Consider the following 12,027-nt stretch of genomic DNA (forward strand, 5'->3'; position numbering starts at 1 on the left):
AATGTAGCATCTGACTGCAATGGGCTGAAGTTACGCTTTTCATCACAGGCAGGTAAGTGGATACAATCTGCAACATGGTGTTTGCAGCTACATAATACTCAGCCTAGGAGATCTACAGTCTTATCAAAATGGGCCATAGTTGCTCTTATAGGTGTGTGTTTTCTACCAGAATATTTCACTGACTTCAATCAGACCTCTCATGGAACAAGGTATTCTAGATCTACAGTCTCTAGATCTTTATAGCTATCTCTTCAGCGGTGCCTCAGAAATGGACTCCCATGCCAACAAACCTGTTTTGTTTTTGTTCTTATAGTTGAGGATTGCGCATCTGGACTTGTGTATGTTGTATAATGCTACTATTAGCTGTTTTAAACTTTCTTTTAATGTGCAGCTTACTTTTTGTATAATGATGCATTTCCTTTTGTGATTCTTCTCAACCTTCACCTCCCTCTTCAGGGCACTTCTCATTCTTGTGCCATGACCTGGGAAGTTGGGAAGTTTGGAAGTACAGTGTAACAGAACACATTAGTGTCACCCATAGATCCTCCTACAGCTAAAAAAGTGAGCCTTTGGAATGTCCCTCCCTCCCACCATCCAAGTTTCCTTAAGGTCTTTCCCTGATAGGAGTGACATGGTGAAGTCCTTGTCACCACTAAGTTTGGAACATCCAGTCTAGACAGACCTGCTGTAGGTCAGTATTGACCTTTCCTTTTCTTGGGGTTGTGGTTGTGTGTATATATATTTTTTTCCTTCTCTCCCATGAGCATAGACTTTAAATTCTGGGATAACAGCCATCCTCTGAAGGAATACTAATCCACTAAAAGCTCTAGTGGTTATACGTACACACAGGCAGATGGGGACCCCATCTTGACTCTGGACCTCAGGAAATTCATTTGTGATACATATATTTTATTATTCCAGCAAGCGAGTGGAATAAATTGCATTCTGATGTATTCACAAAGTACATGTTTAAATTACATGAGTGCCGAACAACCCACTTGGATCATGGCCTCCTTGTGCTAAGTGCTGTAGAAAAACATAGTAAGAGATTGTAAATTCATTTTATAGAAAATCTATCGAGTTACCTTTACTTTTATGAAGGGGAGCCTTCTCTTTAACTGCTTCTCCCTAAAATGCTTGTTAGGGTGCTTGTTAGGGTGTCTGATGTGGGCACTGCAAAGTTAATGTCTCTAGTAAAGAGAGCCTAACTAATCTCATATCAAATTCCCTCCTCTCTTCTCTCAATTCACCTCACTGCATGGTTCATAAGCATTTGCATTATCATCTACTGCCTCTTTGTTCCTGTCTCCAAGTGTGCATATTTTAAAAATGTCTATTAATGTGCACACTGCATTCAGTGCTGCATATGCTTGGGGAAAGTGCACTCGGAAATGTGCTTTGGATAGCTATTGTGCTTGGATAATTTCTTTAACCCCCCGCCCCCCCCAAAGCCAGCCAAGGAGGAAACATGCACCTAATCAGTGAGGTGGCTACTGTCATTTTGTTTGTATGTTATGTTTCTCTTTCCCCTGCTGGAAGAGATAATAAGCTTCAGGCTTCTTGGATGCCATTGGTCTATCCAGCAGCCCTACCCCACTGCCTGGCAGCCTTGTTGGAATGTTTGTCTGGGGGTTGCCCTGCAGTTTCTGCTCCTAGCCATCAGGTGCTGCTCTTGCAGAGGAATTTCAGACATTCATATTGTCTCTCACTCTCTGCTTCCACCTGCTCCTTTCAAACTGGCAAGAAGTGCTGAGGAGGAGGGGGTGGTTGCTGCAGTTGGGTGGTTTGGTGTCTCCCTCCACCGAGGGAGGCAAGGAGCCAAGAAGGAGGGAACAGAGACTGGGCGACAGGATGGGTGAGGTGGCAGGGGCGGGAGGGGGAGGCTGCTCTGGACTCTCCAGTCCTCTTTTTTTTTTTTTTTTTTTCCCTTCTCCCCACAGGTCTCACCGGCCTGCTCTGCCATTACCCTAACCTCCTCCACCCCCACAAACATCCCTGCTTCTAAGAGACGAAGAGGCTAGGCTTCTTACTCCCACCCCTCTTCCATTGCAATTAAATGGGGGTGGGGGATAGGGAATGCCACATGCAAAGGTGTGGGGAGTCTGGCAGCGTTGTTGAGAATGCATGTTCTTTGGGGCGGGGCAGTGTTTGGAGAGTGTTAGCACATTTTGGTTGCTACTGCAACATAAAACAATATTTAGAATGTAATTACTCGTCCATCCTGTGTAAAGCAGCCTCCAAATTCGAGGCGCTGAGGTGACCAGAATTCGCATTTGGTTTTAGGCTACATTAAAGGCTGCATCAGGATGGGGTTACAGTTTGATGGAGGTGTCCTTTTGAGAGCTATCACAGGAGTAAGGCCCTACCAAATTCATGGCTGTGAAAAACATGTTGTGGACCGTGAAATTGGATCTCCCCCATAAAAGCTAGCTATTTGTAAGGGAGGGGAGGGCTGGGGGTACACCAGCAGGGGGCTCTGCTATGCACTGGGCTCAAGTTGCTAGTCCCAGCTGGTCTGGGGAGGGATGGGACTTCCTCTTCCCCTGCAGAGCTGCTCTTGGTGGTGGAGATCAGACCCATCTCCAGGAATCTCCCCTGGGTGCAGGAGGCTCTGCAGCTGCTGCCTTCAGAGCAGAAATGAGGCTGGCAATCCCATGACAACCCCCTTTTGGGGTCAGGACCCCCACAGTGACAATATTGTGAAATTTCTAGATGTAAACATCTCAAAACATGAAATTGACTATTTTAAAAATCCTATGGCTGAAATTGACCAAAATTGACTGAATTTGGTAGGGTCCTACTCATGAGACTTTACCATCTTGAGCCAAAGTAGCTCAAAAAGAGCTGTTCTCTTGTGCGGATTGAGGATTTTGGATCTTATCAGAACCAAAATCTTGGGAGTGAGTTTGGATCCAGGTATATGGATTCAAACACTTCTCTTGCTTAACCCTCACTCCCAATCTCTTCTGAAATTGAAAGTCATTTAGAGAATGTTTCTGATATCTGGTCCATCTTTACCTTTTACTTTTAAAAATCCAAGTTCCTTTATCAGAACAGTAAAAAATGTGTTTGAGCCACAACTCCTTAAAGCTCTCTCTCTTCACTGGACAGTTTAAACCACGTTTGCATTCCCCCCCCTTACCCCCCTCCCCCTTCCTTCATCCACTTCCCCTTTCAAATAACCTCCTGAGCAGAGATCTTATCTGAGGTTTGCTTTGCACATTTGTTTTGTCCTGGAACTGTTGAGAGAAGTGTTTAATACCCCTGAAGATAATGTGTGAGTTGGGGGGGGGGGGCCTTAGGGGTAGGAGAAGTGTATTACAGCTTGCTAACTCTGTTGGGGGTCCTAGACAAAATAAGAAACTTATCAGCAAATGAAGAACAAAGCCTGTCAATATGATAGTATGTTTAGGTTTCCATATTTTTAAAATCTTCTCCTAGCAGCAAATTACCAAAGTATTTTATGTGTATTAAGCAGCCACATACTTTCTTCTTTTTAAGCTTAATAAAGTTAGCAAGGTGATAACTCTTAAGCATTTATTTTGGTCAGTGCAGCTCTTTCTGGTAAGCTTTTTATATCTTTCTCCCGATTTTTTTTTTTTTTTTGGCTTAGATTTAACTACGTGCATTTGAATCCATACATTTTGACGGTTTCAAAATATTGGCTGCATGGTACTCCATATGGCCTCAGTAAAACATTAAACACATAATCTTACAAAGATATCCCTTCTGTATACATATCTCCTTTTTGTCTTCCTCCCCTCTCCCCCCTCCAGTGAGGCAAAGGCGGTCCCAAGCCACCTGTTAGCATTACATCATTGACTCCCAAGAACACAGTTGTACCAAAGGTCTTAAACAAAGTAGTTCTTCTAGTATTGTTTGCACTCAAAGAGCTAATGTCATGCCAACTGATGTCATTGTATGTCTTTGTGTAATTGCTATGGAAACCAGGCAGGTGGGGAGCCTGGAGCTGATGTCATCGTGGAATGAGGTGTAGAAAGAATTTTAAAAACGATTCTGCTTTTCATCTAGTGTTTTGTGGTGCCACCCACTTGAAAAGAAAATGCTGCTTTAAAATCCCACAGTATAATAGGATACACAGGGGAAGTGTAACTTAAACTGGTTTTCCCCTGGTCCACTTCCTCACAGTTATTAATGTCCTAAAAATAATAAATGTTGTTGCATATTTGCAGCTACTCTAGGCAGAAAAAGTGGGGCTGCTGTTTGCCACATGTTAAGTGAGCTCCTCGACTGTGATCATTTTTATGAGGAATACAATCTTTTAAAAAAACAAAACTTCGCTACTCTATTGCCTGGTATGAAGTATTAATGGATTATGTTTCCCTCCATTTGTTGACATTTTTCCTCATGAAAATGTTATGCTGTGCCGGGCTATCTCTGCTGCACAGATCAGTGAAGAACTTGAACAGATAAAGTTAAGACTTGTATATTCTAGTTCAAATGTTTAACCCTCCCACCCTACAATTTAAAGCAAAGTGATTCAACTTGTTGTACAGCTTTGTTCAGATAACTACTTTCTCTCACCCCACAAAATTAGAAGCCCCAGCCATATGGGGTGCAACTGTGTACTGATGTGTTGCATGGAAACACGTTTGACTATTAACTTCTTCCCTGATATATCTTGTCTATACTAAAAGATAAAAATAAGTCATGTTTGGGATGTATTGCAGCAGCTGTTACCAATGGTACAGCTGCAATGGTGGTAGCAAAAACATAAGCAATGGCGTTGATGGGGGTCAGGCACTTTTACCACTGTGTGCTGAAAACCTGCTCTGAGGAAGCAAACCCTCAGGCATAGTGCAGAGTTGAAGAAATGTACGTATGTGAGTAGTTCTCTCATGTGAGCGGTAGATTCCTCATAAATCTCCAGCTGAAATCTCTGCCCTTACTCTCTCTCTCTCAGGTGGACTCAGCAGTTTTAAACAGAACCACGAAAACCTCTGTGATAACTCCCTCCAACTTCAGGAGTGCCCAGAAGGCGGAGGAGGTGCATCTGCGGTGCCGGCCACACTACCTCAGTCCATCCCCACCACTCCGGACATAGAGAATGCTGAGCTGACCCCCATCTTGCCGTTTCTCTTCCTTGGAAATGAGCATGATGCTCAGGACTTGGAGAAGATGCAGAGGATGAACGTAGGATACATAATCAACGTGACCACCCACCTCCCCCTCTACCATTATGAGAGAGGCTTGTTCAACTACAAGCGGCTCCCTGCCACTGACAGCAACAAGCAGAATCTGAGGCAGTACTTCGAAGAGGCTTTTGAATTCATTGGTAACTATCCTTGCCTGGCAATTAGTCTTGTTATAACCCTTGATACCTGTCTGAAAACCTTGAATGAACTTAGTGCTACTCTGACAGCTCAGAAAGCTTGTTAAGACCGGATTTGTTTTTGTGAGAAATGCAGAGACCATTGACTTGAGAATTGTGGCACCTCTTATTAAAGTCAGACTTCAAGTCCCCTTTATACATACACAGTGGCAATACTGCCAAACCCCAAGTGCTCAAAATTAATGAGCCGTGCCTCCAAAAATCAGGAGACTTTATTTTAAAAAATAAAGGTCTTTAGCGTGGTCACATTTTCCAGCTTTTCTCAATAACCAGGAGGGCTAAAGGCTTACCCCCTTTTAAAAACCTGAGAGTCTTTCTAATCCTGTAACTCCAGGAGCAGAGGCATTAAACATATCAAGACTTGTGATGATGCAGACTTAAAAGGTGGCAACATTGCAGTGCTGGTGTAAGCTTTCCAAATATACTGTCGTGCCAACCTGACTCAGTGCTGACTGGGAGGGTAGACAGAGTAGCTCCATTTTCTCTCTACTTAGTGCCCTGTCCCCTCCACTTAAAAATGATTGAAGATACTACACTTTGCAGTAGTGTTTTGGAGCCCTGCAATGATAAGTTTGTTCGTTTGAGGCCCATACGCGTTAGGAATGAATGGTATTTTTAAGCAGTTAATCACTTTAACCTAACCATAGGTACAATCTTGAAGTCGTCTGTTCAAACTAATTCACTAAGGTTTTTCTTCTATTATTTCTATTGCTGCCTAAACCATGAAAAATTAATACTCTTTTATACAGTCTTCATTCAAAGCATGCTTGCTAGGTGTAATCACTTAGGATGACCAGTCCATATTTTTTGTTTTAAAGGCAAATATTTACCACTTTTCTGCTCCGTCCCATTAAAAATCTTGCTCCTGGTCTGTTGTGTCTCCGTGATAAAAAGATGTCCCTTTCCTTTCCCTTTTTCCCTTCTTAAAAAAAGTCTCTGTCCTCAACCTCCCTATCATGGCAGACTTGCTCCAAGTGCTTTACCAATGCTCATTCAGCTTCACAGCACTTTTGTAGCCTGTGGGTAGAGGTTACAGCCCAAGTGCTGCTTTCAGGAAGGGTAAATCTGCCCATGCTGCTGTGGGTGTGCTGCTTAGCTCAGGTAGACAGAGACTTGCTAGCTCTTCTTGAGTTAGCATGCTAGAAATAACAGTGTTGCTAGCTGCTTGAGTATGTACCCAGAGGGTCTGGGCAGGTTTTTACTCCCAGCAGATAGCCCAGGCTACCACAGGCGACATTCCTATTTATACTGTACTAGCTTGAGTAGAGCTAGGTCATGTCCGTCTAATGGAGCTGAGAAGCATGCTCCCAACTGCAATGTAAATGCACCCTAAGGCCAGTAAATATACCCAAAGGCCCATCCATTTTGTGGTCAGGAAACAGGCTCAATCCCTTCAAGGCTGATAATCTTCCAGTCCCCACCCACAATTCCTTCACATGTGCCTAGGACAGCCCAATTCACCTGCAATTCACTGGTAAAGAATCCTAGAATGACTCTGCTTACTGTAGCACAAAGAGCCATGGGATATGCCTGCAGAAGCCCAGGTGTGACACAGGAGGGAGCGTAGCACCAGTGAGCATACAGTGACTGCGGTAGGGCTTTTCAGTGCGGATGCTTGCACCTGGGCTAGGCTAATCCACATGCCAGTCACCTGGGCTCAATATGCAGTGAATGAAGACATATCCTTTAGGAGCATGCAGCAGCATTGTGTTATAGTTGACGTTCCCAGTCCCACCGTTGGATCTGCTAGCTCACCCCCCTCTGCTTGTGAGTTTCAGAAGAGATGAATATCCATAGCTTCAATTGACTTGAATTGGAGTTGGGCACTCAGCACCTCTGACATCCAGGTCCCTGTTGCCTCCATTAGGACTGTGCTAGGGTTGGAACTAGTGGATCCAATTTCAGGATTGGGGTCTAATGCAGGAAACTAAGGGCTTGTCTGCATGGCCCTACAGTGCAGACTATAGGCATGTGTGTTGCATTGTAATGGTCCTGTGTAGACCCTGCTCGTGCGAACTAAAAGGTACCTAGTTTGAGTTAACGTACTGTAGAGTCCTGTTTGAAACGGGTCTACGTTAACACAAACTAGGTACCTTTTAGTTCTCACGAGCAGGGTCTACACGGGACCGTTACAACGCAACACTGTAGTGCAGGCTGCAACTCGTACCCTGTAGTGTGTGCTGCGGGGCCATGTAGACAAGCCCTTAGAATAGCACATTCTACTGAAACTATCTAATGTTGCTTTTCTTCATGGCAGTGCTAAGAGTAGTGTCAGCTTGGAGAGTGTGTGTGGAGAATGTCTCAGACTCTCTGCCCAGTCTAGCTGTATTTTTTTTTTAATTGTGTCAATGCACCAGAGTCTCATAGAACTAGAAGGGAACTTGAGAGGTCATCTAGTCCAGTTCCCTGCACTCAGGGTAGGGCTAAGTATTATCTAGACCATCCCTGACAGGTGTTTGGAGATTTTTAAGAGCAGGTTAGACAATGATGGAGATTCCACAACCTCCCTGGGCAATTTATTCCAGTGCTTAACCACCCTGACAGGAAGTTTTTCCTAATGTCCAACCTAAACCTCCCTTGCTTCAATTTAAGGCCATTGCTTCTTGTCCTATCCTCAGAGGTTAAAGTAATGGTTACGTCATTGTGACTATTCATATAAATAAGCAGACAGAAGGTAATTATAACTGTGTTGGAATTCAGCTGGGAGACCCTAAGGTTAACATCTTGGCTCTTATTAAAAGTTTCACGAGATCTCTCACTAGAAGTGCTCAGGATTGCTGTTCTACCACATTTCACTGGTTTATTTGCCAAATGCTTCCTACAGTTGCTGCCCCACAGCCAGCTCCACCGGGGAAGCAGTAGTGTTGTGGTTTGAGGATATTGAAGTATAGCCATCTACTTGCCTGCACAGCAATAATCTGTAATTGGTCATATGTAACCAATTACGCTCCTGTATGCTCCAGTTTGTACTAAATTAGTTTCACTAAACCTGGATTACAGCAGGAGTGGAAAAGTTAAAATGGCCTCTCTGGAGAAGGTGAGGAGGTGAACACAAGGCAGGGAGGAAGTCTTCTTTTATATTGAGTAAAAAAGAGAAGCTGGGTCATGAACTCAGGCAAACCCTAAACTTCTAATTCATGAGAACAGGAAGATGCAGTCAGGCCTGGCTTACATTAAAACATTACTAAATTTTGCAACCATTCTTGAGAAGAAAAGGTTCTCTATTCAGTATTCATAAGAACTGCAGGATTAGATCCCATTGAAACCATTCATAAATAATGCATGGTCTACTACCTGATCCGAGTGCAGAGGAAACTACAAGAAGGCCTCTCACAGGCCAGGCTAGAAAATATGTGTTTCCTAAATCGGTTTTACTTTCCTTTTTAATAGCTGCAGCTTGAGGGCCTGCTTGTGTGTTTAATAAACAGCTATATCTTATCAGTTGGCTACATTTGCTGTTAAGTAACCTGTCAAAGCTTTTTTTCTTTTTCTTGCCTTGGGGGAAATTTAAATTGCATTTGAAAAGATCTGGAAACATATGCATCTGATGAAGTGAGCTGTAGCTCACGAAAGCTTATGCTCTAATAAATTGGTTAGTCTCTAAGGTGCCACAAGTACTCCTTTTCTTTTTGCGAATACAGACTAACACGGCTGTTACTCTGAAACCTATCATAAACTGTGTGTTTTTTTAAAATAAATCAATCCATCTGGGGTTTTGAAGACTGAAGTCATAGAATGTGAAGGCAGAATCTTGCTGGAAAGAGACACCGAAAGTTCATGCAGTTACAAAACTCCAGCTTTTACTTCCTCAAATGCTAACTGGCAAAAATATCCTGGAGGAACTTAGCCAAATTTATACTGTCAGAATAGACCTGTTCTTGATCTAATGTGTTCCTTTATCCACACTTGTTAGCTGTTGTTTCCTTTTGCTCTGACCCATGTGAAGAGCATGGAACATGGTTTGTGGATTTTTGTGCAAAATACAACCTGCCTAGAGTTAGGAGCATCCTTTAAGGTTCCCTTGCTTTTGCTTTAGGGATCTGTCATTCTAAAAATGTTCATGGGTTGGAGGTGGGGGGGGGGGAACGATTGGTGTTGTAATTTATTTTTCCAGATACTGCTGAGGTACAATTCCTGGAGATACCCTTTTCCCCAAACCCTGCCCACGTTGTTGGTGAGCTTTTATCAAGGGACACAAGTTAATGCTTAGAGTTGTGCTCAGATTGGGTATAGGATTTGTCATAACCACCTTTCTTCACACTGCTAAAGGTGATTAAAACTGGGCTGGGAGCAGAGGGGAAGTTGGAGCATACCACTCTTTCCTCTTTTCATATACAGGAAGGAAGTGGGAGTCAGAATTTCTGGGTTCTTTTCCCAACTCTGCCAGACTTGCTGAGTGCCCAGGGCACATTATTTAACTTCTCTACAGCTTTCTCTTTTCCAATATGGGTATAATACTTGCTGCTTTTGCAAAGACATTGTGAAAGAATGTCAGGCTAAAGTTCATCCAAAGTGCGGATCAGTGGAAATCATTCCAAGAGTAGAATGTTTCCAAGTATCTTACAATGAGTAGTGACTGAGCTTTATAACACCCTTATGGGAGGTGGTATTAACCTCTGGACTGAATTTCCTCCCCATTTAAATGGGGATAAATCACATGCCCAAAATTATTGTAGAATATTTATGCTTGAAAGGGAGTAGAACTCAACTCTCCTGCTTCCTAGTCCTGTGCCTTGACAAAAGATCACGCTATTCCTAAACAAGTATTCCCCTGCAGTGCTTGCAACACAACCATTGCAATATTGTGCTCATGTAAGAGCAATTGAGATGAGATAAATGGATTTAACTAAATCTGAAACTGGCTACTTTCTGTACTTTCTGCTGCATTTTGGCTCAAGTAAAGGATTTTTTTTTAACAGTCCAATTGATTTTCCACTTTTTTTTTTAATTATCTTGCTGTGTTTGTAACCTAAGTGAGGGGGTTTTCACTGACAGTTTCCTTCCAATTAATTGGAAATTGCATTGAGATTATCTGATTTTAATTTAAAAACAAAATCCCGCCCTGCCCTTCTTTCCAGCAACAAGTGTTACCTCTGTCTTTTGTTTCTGTTTCCAGAGGAAGCTCACCAGTGTGGAAAAGGCCTCCTTATTCACTGTCAAGCCGGTGTGTCGCGCTCTGCCACCATCGTCATCGCTTACTTAATGAAGCACACGCGGATGACCATGACGGATGCCTATAAATTTGTCAAAGGCAAACGACCCATCATTTCTCCTAATCTTAACTTTATGGGGCAGTTACTGGAGTTTGAAGAAGATCTAAATAAAGGTGTTACCCCACGAATTCTCACACCAAAGCTGATTGGGGTGGAGACTGTTGTGTGACAGTGAAGCTAAGAGGTGCCATAAAATAAAGGGATTATCGTATTCTTCACTTGATATGGGGGGGAGGGGAAGGGTTGTGCTTTTTTTTTTTTCCTCTCAAACTTGGTGACAAAAAACCTTTTTTTTGGTGAGGAAAGCTTTTTAAAACAAATCCAAGAACTTCACTACGTTTGATGAAATGCCACTGAGATTCCCTTCCTAGAAACTGACAAAGCAGGGAGGCTTCCAAACAAAATACGTAATTTTTAAAAGCAACACAACAGGGGGAAAAAACCCTGTGCTTCTTTGTTTATTTTATTATTATTATTTTTAGCCACTTGTAGAGTTTATGGCTAAGTAGTCTGTGCAGGTTCATAGACCGAAGAAAACGATGTTTAAAACAACATGCAAACAGCCAAAACAAAGCAGAAAAGATTCTTTCTGAAGCATATGGGCCTTGATTCTGCAAAGGCTTTGCTAAAGATAAAGCAAAATGCTCACTGGTGCAAAGGAAATCCGAGCAGCTTAGAACTTTTCACACTCCTGATAGAAACGAAAGAAAAAAACAACAACATTTATTTGGTGTGTTTCATGTTCTGGTTCTATTTTTCTATTTTTGGGTGTAAAGAGGTTTTAACAGCAAGGGACTTTGACCATTCTATGCCATATGCCTTCACTGGCTTCTTGTGCAATAATAATAATAATTTGGGGGTTTATTTTGAGTGTGCAAACTGATTACAGCTGACTGCCCAATAATAATAATACAAAAATAATTTTTAAAGTGTGACAGCAGCCAGCTTGATTTAGAAGGAATAAACAAAAGCAATTATATTTTCCTTTTTATTCGTTTCCTTTGATTCTGGTTACAGTGCCATAAACCTTGTTACATATGTATATCAGAATGTAAAAAATCAAGAACAAGCAAAGTTTATTTAAGATATTTTTCGCACAAAATATTGGTGTGTTTCTGTCTATGTAAAAAAAAATTTGATTATAAAAATGAAAAATTCTTTTGGAAAGCGTGTGTCTTTTATTTCTTTAGTAATTACATATTTAATTTGCTTTATATGGGCTGGGCTTTTCTTTTTTTTCTTTCTCAGCATAGAACTGCATTTGATGAAACAGGTAAACCCTATCTTCCCCCTTTTATTCCCTTCCCTCCCACACACACACTTTTTAAAAAAAAAAAAAAAAAGAAGAAGAAGAATTCATCAAATTGCTGGGCAGGCTAGATGAACTAGTTCAATCAGTGAGGGCTTTTTGTGGAGGAGCTGTTGTCTCTGCAGTCTGGTAGCAAAGCACTCATTTGGGAA

At 42.1% G+C, this 12,027-nt stretch overlaps 1 protein-coding gene across 1 annotated transcript in view; it reads left to right on the forward strand.

Moving 5' to 3' along the window:
• DUSP10 (dual specificity phosphatase 10) overlaps nucleotides 1-11,733 on the forward strand; it is a 38,072-nt gene extending 26,339 nt beyond the window's left edge. Inside the window, exons 3-4 of the mRNA XM_073338835.1 lie at nucleotides 4,925-5,296; nucleotides 10,470-11,733. Coding sequence (XP_073194936.1) covers nucleotides 4,925-5,296; nucleotides 10,470-10,735 — 638 coding nt within the window. The 3' untranslated portion in view covers nucleotides 10,736-11,733. The remainder of the gene's footprint in view (nucleotides 1-4,924; nucleotides 5,297-10,469) is intronic.
• Nucleotides 11,734-12,027: the final 294 nt, after the last annotated feature.

This window comes from Lepidochelys kempii, chromosome 3 (genome assembly GCF_965140265.1).
Source record: "Lepidochelys kempii isolate rLepKem1 chromosome 3, rLepKem1.hap2, whole genome shotgun sequence".
Lineage (NCBI taxonomy): Eukaryota > Metazoa > Chordata > Testudines > Cheloniidae > Lepidochelys > Lepidochelys kempii.